Source organism: Mauremys mutica, chromosome 1 (genome assembly GCF_020497125.1).
Source record: "Mauremys mutica isolate MM-2020 ecotype Southern chromosome 1, ASM2049712v1, whole genome shotgun sequence".
Classification (NCBI taxonomy): Eukaryota; Metazoa; Chordata; order Testudines; family Geoemydidae; genus Mauremys; species Mauremys mutica.
The window spans coordinates 286,783,824-286,798,286 of record NC_059072.1 but is presented as its reverse complement, the minus strand read 5'-3'; the positions used below and the strand labels follow the sequence as shown (position 1 = coordinate 286,798,286).

At 45.8% G+C, this 14,463-nt stretch overlaps 2 protein-coding genes across 8 annotated transcripts in view; one reads left to right on the top strand and one right to left on the bottom strand.

The window, feature by feature from the left end:
- The window catches only part of DIS3 (DIS3 homolog, exosome endoribonuclease and 3'-5' exoribonuclease), a 30,242-nt gene extending 23,668 nt beyond the window's left edge, over positions 1 to 6,574 (bottom strand). The window contains exons 1-5 of the mRNA XM_045011551.1: positions 6,280 to 6,574; positions 5,344 to 5,501; positions 2,232 to 2,425; positions 2,049 to 2,122; positions 818 to 985 (exon numbers count right to left, since the gene is read on the bottom strand). Of these exons, the coding sequence (XP_044867486.1) occupies positions 818 to 985; positions 2,049 to 2,122; positions 2,232 to 2,425; positions 5,344 to 5,501; positions 6,280 to 6,507 (822 nt within the window). The 5' untranslated portion in view covers positions 6,508 to 6,574. The remainder of the gene's footprint in view (positions 1 to 817; positions 986 to 2,048; positions 2,123 to 2,231; positions 2,426 to 5,343; positions 5,502 to 6,279) is intronic.
- A 97-nt stretch (positions 6,575 to 6,671) lies between these two features.
- The window catches only part of PIBF1 (progesterone immunomodulatory binding factor 1), a 186,256-nt gene continuing 178,464 nt past the window's right edge, over positions 6,672 to 14,463 (top strand). Inside the window, exons 1-3 of one of the 7 annotated variants that reach the window (XR_006578437.1) lie at positions 6,672 to 6,861; positions 8,982 to 9,284; positions 11,106 to 11,206. Coding sequence is in view for 4 of the 7 variants with exons in the window: in XM_045011564.1 (XP_044867499.1) it covers positions 9,033 to 9,284; positions 11,106 to 11,206 (353 nt within the window). In the remaining 3 variants the exon portion in view is untranslated. Of the gene's footprint in view, positions 6,862 to 7,329; positions 7,416 to 8,981; positions 9,285 to 9,326; positions 9,507 to 11,105; positions 11,207 to 14,463 lie in introns of those variants that run through there. The other 6 variants (XR_006578430.1, XM_045011564.1, XM_045011573.1 and 3 more) reach the window with 6 other exon arrangements.

Sequence of the window (14,463 nt, the reverse complement as noted above, 5' to 3'; positions counted from 1 at the left end):
GATAGACAGGACTTTTAAATGATACCTAACTTGACCCATTTCCAAAGACACTGTATTATCAAAGTTTCCATCAATCGTAGGACCTAGAGCTGGGAGAAAGCAGCAGGTCCTCCCTATCACGTAGAGGGTGACACCACTGAAATTATGGTTTTGTAGATTTTTTTTTTAAACAAATCAAATGACACCTTTCCTACCTTTCTATCACTAATTTGCCCACAGAATGAGATTTTACTACATTACATTCCCAGATTACTAACTTCAATAAATGCTCAAGAAGATGAGAAAAAAATATATATATTTGAATGCACTCCAGACATATTTCCTTGGTCTTAATAAGTGGACTTGTATAACGGTCAATAGAGAATCTTCTCACTTCCCATTAACAAAAGAGTCAGACTAGCGGCAAATAAAACTGGAGGGGAAAAAAAATGGCCAAAATAAAATGCACACTGCTCACAAAAAAGAAGCGGATAGTGCTATAAAAACCAAGATCTTATCAGCCCATCAGCCCAGGCTCCCACTCTCAGAGCAGGGCAGGCTGCAGCTCCCTGTCAGCCTGGGCTTTGGCTGTCCAAGTGGGGCAGGCTGTGGGGGAAAATCTGAGTTAAAGACAACTGGGATGACATCACATATAGATAATTAATTTAGGCCACAAAAAATTAAGAGAAAGGGCCTTCATTAAGTGAATGGACATTATAGCAACATTTCAGATCAAGAGGTCATGTGGCTCATCTACCTAAATCCTTAGAAACCCATAAATTATTCATTAAAACACACTGGATGTTTCTGAAAATATGAAATCGAATGCAAAACTCACTTCTTTGTTCTCTTCAGCATCTCCATGAACCCATACTGTAGCTTCAAGATAATTATCTCTGTTGGCTCTGAAGGTTCCTTGAAAGTAGATTCCAGATTTTATGCCTTGTTGTAATTTGCTAAGGGGGAGATGCTCTGAAAAAATTATCCTTCCACTTTCTATTTCTTTCTGTTAAAAAAGTTAAAATTGGTAGTTGGTTCATTGCATTCATAATTATCCTAAAACTAAGTTCATTGACATAAATTCAGCCTACCAAACTCCAGTGCAAAAATCAGAGGTATAACCATTTGTTTATGTAGCAATAAGAGTATATAAAATGTGTTCGGCTACTGCTAACAGGAAGTGGATTACTGTCTCAAAAGGTTTCACAACAGTACAAGGACCTTGGAAGCATCACATACTGGGAGTTCTTTCCTTCTGCCTGCAGCTGCACACCATAGCCATATACTGTGTGGATGTCAAGTGCTTTTATATTTGTTCAGAGTTTATCAGGACAGCATCAAGTCTGTATGAGGGAAATCTGGTTTCCAAGACAATATTTATCAATGTTCCATGTAACTCCTCACCGCCCGCCAAATCCTAAGCCTTTAAAATCTCAACCAAATTAGATGATTTAAAGCATTTATTAAACCACAACTTTAAGAGAAATATTGAGCAAAGTGAGAGCTTTGGAAACCACATCAACTCTAATATATTTAATAAATCAGAAAATATCTATATTTTGTCCCATATTAAATTATTAATTATAAGAGTATGTAGGTATTTGGAATACCTAAACTGTTTATACAAGTAAACCATATATTAACTAAAAATTTTACAGAAAATGCTTATGAAAAATATTAAATTAATGTGAACTCTAAAACAACAGGAACAATCAAAGAGCTAACTGGTCCACAATCCAGTTTTAGGCAATTTTTGTTTGCACCAATTATTCTGGATATGGATCTACATTTTTTTGTTCAATTGATATTGTTTTCATCCGACACTGAATGAGGAACTCTCTACCGCAACTGTGACTTCTGCATGTAACTTGTAGCTATTTTCTAATAACTGCATAAACAGTGCATTCAGAGCAGCATTTCCAATTTTATTTCTCTAGAGCAGCAGCAGCAAAACAATACTGTCATTAAACTGTGATAAATTAAGACACAAAGACTAATTTTACCATACTGCAAAACATTTATATTTCTTTTGAAGAGCTGGAACAAAAAATAAATAAAAGAAAACATACCCCTTCATCAGATACACAAGCAAGCCGATCTACAAGATCAGGATTAGCTATCAAGCTCTTTATATATTCTTCACCTATAAAAACAAAAGTACAAAATTATTTATTTACAAGATAAGTATGAAGACACTAGGGGGATTTTTACATGTCAGCAATAAGTCAAATACTTCATATCAATAAACTTACATGTATAAGCAGTTAATCCCTCTTCCACAGCCTTCTCTTTATTATTTCTGTCATTTGTTAGTAAAATAACTTGTATGGTCTCCTCATTGTTTATTTTCTTCAAGTGTTCATCATACCATTTTGTTGCTACCCGGATGGCTTTATCGTTGCGGTCATTAGAAGTTTCTCCTTGCTCTTGTTCTATGTAAGTTTCTCTGAAATCAACAGAAAATCCTAAAGTAAGGTTAAGTGTGATGCTACTGATGTTTAAATACATCAAACAACAATCTAAAAGTTAGGGGGATAAGGAAAAATAGTGAGAAAATTCTATTTCCAACATAGAACTTATTATTGAAGATTAGGGAGGACTGAGAGACACTCCAGAGGGACTTAATGAATTTAGTTAACTGAGCAACACAAGGACAAACATAATGTACTCCAGAAACAATAATAGAAGTTACTTGCATGCATCAACAAATTAAAATTAGTTATCTTCTGTGATGGAGTTTATAGACCCCACACCAAGTCTGAGAAAAAAGAGAAGGGCTGGAGCAGTACTGGGCCAGGAAAACTTTGCCCTCAGACACTGCCTAACATGCTCCTGGAGAAAGGACCAGTATAAAGAGAGCTCCCGTAGGGGTAGGGAAAGAGAGAAGTACTGCTCTGCAGCAGTAGAAAAAGCAGCCCCTACCCCTTTACCTTCAACAATAACAAAGGAGGGAGAACTGTGTGCAGGGACACCAGAGTCACCTGCATTGGCCCCTAGATTGGGGGTTTGAAGCCAAGGAGCTTTACTTAACAGCAGACATGCCCCAAATGGAGACATCAGGTGTGGTAGGCAGTGGCTCAGGAGAAGGTGACTGGGAGGTGGGCCAAACTTAGGCCACCCAGGGTGTTACATTTTCAGGGCCCTGGGCTGCGACCCTGTGAAACAGGAAGGCCAAGGTCTGCCTCCCTCCCAGATTCCCCTCCCCCAGCTGTAGGTTGGGCCAAACTAGGTGTTACCAGCAAGGAAGTCGACTTAGCTGAGACCCATCCTGGGGGTACAGGACCCACGCAACTGAAAGAGAGACTAGAGTTGGAGGACTATACCTCTAGGCCTGTTGACAAAACAAAGAACCTCAGTATACCTTCCCTGAGACTTTTGTCCAACCCCAAGCCGGGCTGACAGCTGAGAGTGTGTCGTCCCCTCCACGCCCCCCAGCATTGAGAGCCTAGACCCCACTGCTGCCTCCTGGTGAGGGATCTGGGGGTGTGGAGGAAAGGAGAGCAGGGTTTCTGGCTGTCAGCCGTGGCAGCTAGACTCCCCCCCTCTCTCCCCGCTGGCAACAGCCCAGCTGTGAGCCCGAAAGGCTCAATTTCACAGCAGGGAGCCTACCAGCAATGAAACTGACATTCTTATCAGGTTCACAGCTGCTATTATTTCACATTTTGGCTCCTGTTGTCAGCCCTGTAGCCTGGGGATTCCAGAAATGAGCCCCACATGGCGCTGACAGCTTGGGCTGCCAGACCTGGTACGGGGACTCACAGAGCCCCCCCCGACCAGCTGACAGCCAAAGCTGAAAAGTGAAACAGCAGCAGTCATGAACCAGACAAGAATGTCAATTTCATTGCTGGTAGCTCCCTGCTGTGAAACTGAGCCCTGTGTGGGTTCAGTTTTGTCAGCCCCTGGGCCGGGGGGTGGGCTCACAGTTATGAGCCCAGTGCCTGGCTGACAGCTCCGGCTGTCAGCACAGGGACTGGGGGGACACAGCTGTGAGCCCAGTGCCCAGCTGACAGTTGGGGGGGTGGTGTGCTGTGAACCCCATGCTTTTAGCTGAGGGTGTCAGCCCAGGGCTGCTGGACTCCAGTGTCAGTGTCCCACAATGCCCCACTTCAGTCGGTGGAAGAGCTCCTTGTGAGGACGCACACCACAGACAGGAGGGGCAAGAGTGAACATGAACCACCACTTAAGTTGACTTAAAGCCACCGCAGTAATTGAAGTCAACTTAAGCCCTCAGAAAAGTTAGAGGCCTGATTGATCCAAAGCCTACTGAAGTCAAAGAGAGTGTCTTTCCATTGATTTCAATGAGCGTTGGATCAAGCCCTAGATGACTGCGGCTAATGACAATTTATGTTTATATATAGTCTTTTATCCAGACTGATATCAAGATGTTCACTTGTGCGGCTCACTTTGCACATTGGTGAAATGCAATCACCACAAGAGTGAAATGTGGTAACAGTTTAACAGAACACACCAACAATAACACAAGAGTTACAAATCTTGCATACTTCTTGGCATTAGCAAACCACCAAAGTAGGCCTTCAAAAGTTTTCCAATGATTTAACAATGCACAATTGTCCAAATGCATTAGTGTGCGTAGCAGAGTGAAGGTTTGCCTTCTTTTGAGAAATCTACTAAAAGCCACTGCTGCAGATAGGATACTACTAGTCAGACTAGAGATCTGTTCCAGTAGCAATTTCCACACCAAACCAATACATGCTTGCGATTAAGAAAAAATAGCAAAGAAATTAAATTTTGGTTCAAGTTGCTATTACGTTACTTAATAAACACAAAACATTTAAAATCACGTGTCTTTTGCAACAGTGCTGGAAAATTTAGGTTTGGGACAAGGATGTAGAAGTGAGTCAGAGCAGCAGGTGAAAGTAGTTTGGGGTAGGTAGCTACACCCTACCTCCAGTAAAACAAGAACAACTATAACACAGGAGAATCATTCATGAAGCTTTTCACACAATGTTCCAGACTAAGGGACCAATCTAATTACCCAGAGACCAATTCATGTAATTATTGGCAATAAATGCATGAAAACCCTTAGTTTCATTGGTTCCTAAATTAAAAAGCTATTTTTCTAAATGCAAAATCATTTCCCAGTGCGTGTGGATATTTTGAAGTAAATGTATTTTGAAGCGTTGACTTTCAGGCATATTCCTCCTCCCGCACCTGCAATTGTCTCACAACTGGCCACCCTAAAAGTGCATCATTTCATGTCTGTTGATGAAACTTCAAAGCATTTGAATTTTACTACTATAGTAGTCATACTGTCATCATCATTACCCCCAAAACATGTCAGTTGTATCCCAGTTACCTATGTAATACATTCTAAAGTTTGCTGTACCCCAAGCTATACCTTACCGATGATGTTCATTAGTGAAGGAATAGAAATGTTTTTCAGGATTGGCAATCACATCTCTAATTCGCTTGTACACTGGTGCACTCCGTTTCCTCACTTCTTGTAAAACTGTCTGAAGCACAATTACATTTGTAATAACAGGATCCTCAAGTATATCAATCTGTGAAACAAAAAAGAATCCAAGTTATGGTTTATTTATAACTGATAAGAGAGATTGAAATGTTTACCTGACCCTAATACATGATCGCCAGAAGATAAAATGAATGATGAGATACCCAGACCCTGCCCCACCCTGGCTGCTGGGGAGCAGAAAGGGGCTAGAATTTCCACTAAGGAGCTGTCCCTAGACCCTGCCTGGAGACCTTGGGTGGGATTTTCAAAAGCTGTCAGTCATGAATTTGAGTAGGTAGAGAGAGGAGATTCACTTCAGCTCCCAGCACCGGCAGCCCTGCCCCTGCCCACTCCCCACAATCAGTATAATCAAGGAAGCCAAATTCAGCATTGGCCCAAAGGACAGGGAATCCCGAGGGCAATGGAGACGGTGCTGCCACTCTGTTGATTTGATTGCATGTCTCATAATATTTGGTAAACCCCAGCTCCTGGAGGCATGTGATTACAAGGGAAATTCAGCTCAGATTTCAGAAAGAGATAGTTCATATCCCTGAGGCTGTGGGGAAATGCTTGAAACCGCGGCCAGAGTGCGCTGCAAAGCAGACACTGCCAGGCCAACAAAGAGAAAACAACATTTATTAGTTTTAAGTCTCACGACGTTTGAGCGGATCGCGAAATGTTGGGGGCCTGACCAGTGATTCCTGAGAGAAGATGGGTGAGGAATCCTGCCCCCAATATCCTGGGACCCACACGGCTGCCCATAACCATGGCGACTGCGGAGTGAGTCCTACGCCCCACGCGCACAGCTCCACCACCCGGGGCGGTACCTGGTGCAGCAGGACGTTGGTGTCCGGCAGCAAGTAGTGGGGGGCGGGGCAGAGGCTGCTGGCGGCCCCGCTGGGCTGGGCCTCGAGGCGGGGCTCCCCGGGCTGCTGCCCGCATTGCTCGCAGGCGGCCGCCCCGCACGCGATGTCCTCGCGCAGGTAGTGCTCGCGCACCACTTTCATCACCGCGCCCGCCCGCGTGCGCTTCAGGAACGTGCGCGAGGTCAACATCCTGCCCGTCCGGACGCCGGCCACCACGCCGGGGTAGGCACCAGCACCAGGCGCGAGGCTCCCGGCCCTGCCGGAACCGGAATGGCAGGCGGAACCGGAGACTACCGCTCCCAGCATGCACTGTGGCACGCGCCGGAAACACTTCGGACGCCGGTTGCGCCGTGTGAGCTCTGCCGGGATGGGATGGCGGGTCCCAGCATGCATTGCGACGAGAGCGGGGCGGTTGACGCGGCCCCCTTAGTCTGTTGTTTTAGCGCGAGTGCCGTTGTCTTGGTGACGGCATCTAACAGCTCCGCCCTTTCCGCTGTGAAGCCTGAGCCGCGGCGGGCGGCTGTTGGTCGGTAAATGTAGGAGGTGAGTCTGGGGGTATTGTCGGCTGCAGGGGCCCCCCCGCCTAGCTGGGGCGCCCCCCCCGCCCCGAAATGTCCCTGCCTCCGCGGCGGGGATCTGAGAGCCCCCGGCCGGCCTCGTTTTGCCGCTCGCCCCGGGAATGGTTTCCGCAGATACGTTATAACATTCAAATGCACCAGCCCGCGCTGCGCGCAGGAGTTTGGGCGGGTCAGGGCCGGTAGGCGATGTGCCCGGGGTCATTCACGGGGGAAGCCCGAGTGGGGTCCGGGATGGCGCAGCCCAGGCGTGGCTCCCCTGGTGTTCATTGGGACCAGGAGCCACTGCTGCCCTGGGGTGACCTCCAGTTCCGCTGCGGTGACCCTGCCCCTCTGCTCAGGCCCCTCCACTGTCCCTCAGTCTGAGGGATGGTGGCCTGGTACCCCCCACTTCTGTGTTTAAACAGGCTGTTCATTAGGGATGAAGGGGCGTGGCACGGGCTGTGGTGGAGAGTGAGCTCGGCTTTGTGGATGCAAGGAAGACTGTAAAGTAAGGGTCCGACTGGAGCTTCCCCACTGCAGGTGCAAGGCACTGTTTTTCGACCTTCCTTTCCTAACATAAACACAGGGTCAAGTGTATGTCATTTCCCCCCCCCCCCCCCAACACTGTATGGGATTCACAGTTCTCTCCTGCAGGGAGGCTGAGAGAGAGAACAAAACACAGTTGACAGATGTGTGGTCAGTTTGCTTAAGGCCCTACCGGGAGGCGTTCAAATACTATGGTAGAGAGGATGGTATAAGAACCTATATGGGATAGAAAATTATTTATGCCTAAGAAATTTTTCCCATGTCATTTAAGTTTGCTGCGTGAATAATAAGTATGTCCCTCATTTGGATCTCTGCCATATAGTGTATTATGTTCCATGCCTCTGGTAAAGAGGGAGATTGAATGAGAGAAACGTGAGCGAGACTGAACCAGAGACCCATAGTGTCTTTTTGCAATGCTGTGTAGGCAGTGGAAGGCACGTGATTAATGAGGGGGTCAGGCATCATGTTGAGACTGAGCAGTGTGAAATCTCACTATGATAACCACATATGTAGCTCACTAGCACTGATGACAGTACAAACAGCACAGTGACACCACCCATTGGTAATGATGAGCTTACAACAGGGGTGGGCAAATATTTTGGCCCGAGGGCCACATTGGGGTTGTAAAATTGTGTGGAGGGCTGGGTAGGGAAGGCTGTGCCTCTTCAAACAGCCTGGCCCCCACCCCCTATCCGCCCCTCCCACTTCCTGCTCCCTGACTGCCTCCTTCAGAACCGCCTACCCCTCCAATGCCCCCTGCCTCTAACCAACCCCCCGCCCCTAACCGCCCCCTCTGGACCCCCCTATCCAACTCCCCTGATCCCAGGCCCCTAACTGCCCTGACTCCTATCCACACCCCTTCCCCCTGACAGGCCCCCCGGGACCCCATGCCTATCCAACCCCCTGTTCCCCATCTCCTGACCCCTATCCACACCCCTGCCCCCTGACAGGTCCCCTGGGACCCCCACGCTTATGCAACCCCCCTGTTCCCCGTCCCCTGACTGCCCCTCCCTGCGAACCTCTGCCCCATCCAACTGCCCCCAGCTCACTGTCCCCTGACTGCCCTCTGGGACCCCCTGCCCCTTATCCAACCCCCCGGCCCCCTTACCATGCCGCTCAAAGCAGCTTGTCTGGCATCTGTGCAGCCCGGCCGGAGCTAGACATGCTGCCGCTCTGCAGGAGCTCGCAGCCCTGCCGCCCAGAGTGCTGCCCGCACAGTGGCGTGGCTGCAGGGGGGAGGGGACAGCCAGGGAGGGGCCGGAGGCTAGCCTCCCTGGCCGGGAGCTCAAGGGCCTGGCAGGACGGTCCCGCAGGCTGTAGTTTATTCATTTCTGGCTTAGAATGTCCTTCTGCAGAGAAGGCCATTGGTAGTGTGGAAGGTAGGAAGCCCCAGAAACTTCTGGGGGGAAAATTTATTTTACAGCATCCTACAAACATATTTTACAGGTGAAAGGACAGGCGAAACATTGAGCAAGAAATCTATAGTGTTGGTTAATAGTTTTCATAATGTTTTAATACCTTTCCTCTTAACTGTTCTGACTTTTGCATTTCACTCTACAGGGTGCTCAGATCAAATCATAACCATAAAAACCTCTTCAGATAGAAAGAAAAATGTCACGGAAGGGCTCCAAGGAAACCAAGAAAGCAAATATCTCCAGCTCCCTGGAGTCTGAAGATATTAGTTTAGAGACTACAGTACCAACAGATGACATTTCCTCTTCTGAAGAGCGAGAAGGTACCACCAAAATCACTAGGCAACTGATTGAACGGAAGGAATTGCTTCATAATCTACAATTGCTGAAAATAGAGTTATCTCAGAGAAACTTAATGATTGACAACTTGAAAGTGGAATATCTGACCAAAGTAAGAAAGTATCTGATTGTGTATATGTGCGCCCTATTCCAGAACAACTGCTTAAGTATAGGAGAGTACTTTATATACTTCCTCATTCATGGTTCTTGAATTCAACTTCAATTTACAAATCAACTTCAGTTGCTGTAACTGAGATCAGGTTGGATACAGTACAGAAGTGAAAATGTGAGCTTTCTCTTGCCATTTGCATCAGCCCTGCGGAAATCTCTAGGGGTACGAGTTCACTTTCATTCTTGACTTAATACTTCTTAGCACTTTCAGAGTACTGTACAAACTTTAATTTTCCATAATATTCCTGTAGGGTAGGTACCAAAATATTTTCCTTGTTTATTATAGAAGGTAAAAGATGGGGAAATTGAGACATTAAGGAATTATTTGACTTCCCAAGGATATATCTTTAGTAAAAACAGAGCTGGGGTTAGAACTTGGGAATTCTTGTGACAATACTTTAGTCTTGTGCTTGTTACAGTGGAAACCAAAGAAAATACTAGTCCCCAGGCACTCTTACCATTCAAAGTCAATAATTCTTTGTCAGTCTCTCCAAACACACAGACACACACTACAAAGGGTTATCACTGATAGATTTTTTTATTTTTCTGTAGTAAATGCAAGGGAGTTAAGGGATCACCAGCCTGAAAAGATTGAGAAACACTGAATTGTAGACCTTTGAGTCGTCTTCAGATGAGAACAGCTTGTCTGTGTAAATGTGGACTGACTTAGAATCGGCAACTTAGAAGTGAGAGATTCTATATCTTGTATCATCTCATTTACAAGAAGTGTGTGCGGGGGGGAAGCTGAGGTAGGGGGAATGCCTTACTGCAGTAGTGTATAGTTTTATTATTGTTACCTTTATCCTAGAACTTGTCTACACTTACAACAGTGCAGCTGAACTTGTACAAGTGTGCCCCTGTAGCACTTAATGAAGATGCTACCTATGCTGATGGGAGAGCTTCTCCTGTCAGCGTAGGTACTCCACCTTCCTGCGAGGCAGTAGGTGTGTCGACGGGAGAAACCCTGTCTATGTAGGGAGTTTGGTCAGTATAGCTGCATACCTCAGGGCTGTGGATTTTCCACATCTCTGAGCAACTGTAGTTATACTGACATAAGTTCATAGCGTAAACCAGGGCTCACTCTCTTCTGTTGATATCTGTTTATAGCTTGCACTTGTCTGTAAATTGAATTTAGGCCAAATCCTGCAATCAAATCTAAGCAAGCAGATGCCTCTGCCTTTGTGAATCCAATTATAGAATTGGAGCTTTACTTTGTAGGTACTTTGGGACAGGTATAATTTCTTTTTCTTTTGGCAGGTGTCTTTAGAACATTTTGGGGTTTTCTTAAAACTATCAGAATAGCAGTCTCCTGACTAATTCAGATCCCTGCTATTTTTCTTAATTCTTTTAGTGAAAGATAGAATAGGGCAGGGGTCAGCAACCTCTGGCATGCGGCTCGCCAGGGTAAGCACCCTGGTGGGCCAGGCCAGTTTGTTTATCAGCCGCGTCGGCTCCCACTGGCTGCAGTTCACCGTCCCAGGCCAATGGGGGTGGTGGGAAGCTGCGGCCAGCACATCCCGCGCCACTTCCTGCCTCCCCCATTGGCCTGGGACGGCTAACCGTGGCCAGGGAGCCGCGGTCGGCCGAACCTGCCGACACGGCAGGTAAACAAACTGGCCCGGCCCACTAGGGTGCTTACCCTGGCGAGCTGCGTGCCAGAGGTTGCCGACCCCTGGACTAGAGTATAGCTTTGATCAGAAAATGTTTCAGGAGAAGTTAGCAAGGTAAGCCATCTTTCTCTTTTATCTTTAATTGCTTTTAGATTGAAGAGCTAGAAGAGAAGCTTAATGATACAATCCACCAGAAGCAGCTGTTATCTTTACGACTAGACAACCAGTTGGCATTACAGCAAGAAGATGCCAGGTACGAGAATAAACAAACCAACTTCAGCATAAATATGTATTATTGATCTAAATGCAATGGTAGGGAATAAAACATGACAGGATGTAGGTTACTGGAAGAGGAGCTTTACTATAGATTGTATAAGCCTTTCCAGTCTAAACCTTCACTTAAAACTCCTAACTGTAACATGCTGAAACTTTCACTACTAGCCCTGACTTGAACCTAAATTGTACTTGAAACTTTAATATAAGTAAGAATCTCTGCTGTTTTGAGAACAAAGGGCTCAAGTAGGAGGAATACTTTCCCCACTTAAAAAATAATACATTTGCAACTCTCTTTTAACAATTCTATATCCTGAATGCCTTGGGGTGATGGGAGGGAATGTTTAGAAAACTGTGTTTGGCCCTGAAAGAGCCCTCATTGAGCAGAAGTGCTTCTAGTGTTTGGGTAAATATTGATTTTGACTTGAGTCTTCTGAAACATTACAAATTGTCTAGAACCTAAAGCTAGATTTAGTAACGTGCTATTGACAAAATACCTCATTAAGGAGTTCTGTTCTCACTTCTTCTACTGACTGGTCTTAAGAAGGATTGTGAAGTGTGATATCTTATTTAGTGAAGTCTCGTAGCACAGCACAACAGAAGATACACAAACTCAAGCACAGAGAAGTTGTGACTTTCTGCAAGTCTCTTTCTGTAGAAGATTTGTTAATTCTGGTGGAATTCTGCACCAAAAAATTAAAAATTTTGCACATAATATTTTATAATTCTGCATATTTTATTTGTCAAAATAACACAACATAATCACACCATTTTCAATCATTTTTGGTCATTTATTTCAAAATATCTGTCCGCAAGTATGTCTGTAACAGTACAGACAACAAAAAAGATTCAGGAAATGCTTTTTGACAAATAGATTCCTTACTAGGCAAAATAATACAGAACTCTTGAGTAATAATTCATTTACACTAGAATACAGAACCATATTTCCTCACCCCTCAGAAGCAGTGCAAAGGCTTCGGGGAGTCAGGTAATGGAACAGCTGACGGAGAGGGAAGTAAATTGCTGGGAAGGAACCTGGGTGTGAACTTGTAGTACTGTTGGGTATTGGTGGGAAAAGTATAGAACAGGTTTTTTGGGGTGGTTGGGTGGGAAGGGATTGTTAGAATGCTTCCCCCATGTAGACCCTGGCTGACCCCTAGCCTCTCCCATTCAGTCAGGCACATCTGCCCCTGTCCTCATGTGTCTCTGTGCCCTCACTCAGCCACTCCCCTGTCCCTATGTGTCTGTGCCCAGGGGTGCTGGAACAGTTTTTACAGTGGGGGTGCTGAGAGCCATTGACTCAAACTAAATCCTGTATATAATAGAAACTGCTTCAAGGCAGGGGGTGCGGTAGCACACCTAGTTCCCAGCACCTATGTCTGTGCCCTCACCCAGCCATTCCCTTGTTCCTGTGTAGCTCTTTACCCCCTCTCCCTGTGTCTCTGTACCTCCCCCCTGTGGCCTTATGCCTCCACTCCCATTCAGCCCCTGCCTGTCCTTCCCCATTAGCCCTTATGTTCCCCTTTCTGACCCCCCCCCAGCGCCCTACACTGTCTGTCTCCCCATAACCCCTGTGTCCTAACCTAGCCACAGGCACTGTGAAGAAGGCAGGCTTTCTCTTCCTTATCTGGCTGTGAGTTGCTGCTTTGTCCTATTGCCTTAGCGCCCTCTGGTGGGCAAAAGGCAGAACTGCAGCAACGTTTTGGCAGAAGCTGTTTTCGGCGCAAAAAAATTGAAATCAGTGGAGCTCATTCATTATGCACATGTGCAGTAGCACAGAATTCCCCCAGGAGTAATTTATGGCAGAACTGGTCTCAGATATAAGAGCACACTGGCTCTTGGAAAAATGTCTTCCAGTTGTGTGCTTAGTTGTGCCATCTTATGCTTATCTAAGTTTTGTCAAGTGCTCTGTCATCTATACAGATGAAAAAGTGGTATGTACTGTACAAATTATTAGGCCCAGAGACCTAAAACAGTTTAGTGATTTAGATGCTTATCCAAAGTGGAAAAACATTCTTTCTTCTATCCTCCTCTGTCTACTACCCTAATATCCTGCCCATCAATAACTTACGCTTATCTTTCTTCAGAACATAGCCCTTTTGTGGACTAGCCTTGCTTTAGTGAGCCTCAGAAAATGTGCTGGATCAAGATTTATCCTGAAACCTTGTACACCAACCATATTAAAACTTTTTGGGTGCTTGTTTAAAAAAACAAAACAGAGTACTCTCTCCCCCACCCCCCAAAAAAAAACCTTCCCGAAAGAACAGTTTAGATTGAAAGTGTTTTTCAGTGGAGTTCAACCAAAATACCAAAGAAGTAGGCTTTCTTTACAACAATTGTGGACCTACAAAAACATAAACAAACAAACAAAAACTCTTTTCAATGTTCAAATGTTTAGAAATGAACAGTTAAGGGGTTCAGCAAGTTTTCCAATGCCATATAATCCTTCATCACTCATGATCAGCCTACCTAACTTTAGGTAGTAACATTTTTAAAAGTCTGTTGATAGCATATTAACATTTGTGGAGATTGGAGTTAAGGTTCCTTGTTTGAGTGTGGTTTCTAAGAATCTTGATGCGTGCATTATGATGGCTGTATGTTGAAAGTGACAAGCAGTCTGTTGTGGAGGTTGTCTCTGTGAGTGTGATTATATTTGGATGATAAGGTGTGAGTTGAAGTTATTTGGATGTTAATGTTGCTTTAACTAGAGATGTCTTAGGCTTTGTCTACACTGGAACTTTGTCGGCAAAACTTTTGTCATTCGGGGTGTTTAAATGACAAAAGTTTTACTGATGAAAAGCGCCGGTGTGAACAGCGCTTTGTTGGCAGGAGCGCTCTCCTGCTCTTAAATCCACTGCCACTTGTGGGGGCATGGAAGTCTTTTTATCATCAGGAGAGCTTTCTCCTGCTGAGGCCTTGGCTACACTGGCGCTTTACAGCACTGCAACTTTCTCGTTCAGGGGTGTGAAAAAACACCCCCCTGAGCGCAGCAAGTTACAGCGCTGTAAAGCGCCAGTGTAAACGGTGCCCTAGCGCTGTAAGCTAATCCCCTCGGGGAGGTGGAGTACCTGCAGCGCTGGGAGAGCTCTCTTCCAGCGTTGGCGCCGCGACCACACTTGCACTTCAAAGCGCTGCCACGGGAGCGCTCCCGTGGCAGCGCTTTGGAGTTTCGAGTGTAGCCAAGCCCTGACAAACAGCAGCTACTATGCGCACCTTTTAGCAACACGGCTGTGGCAG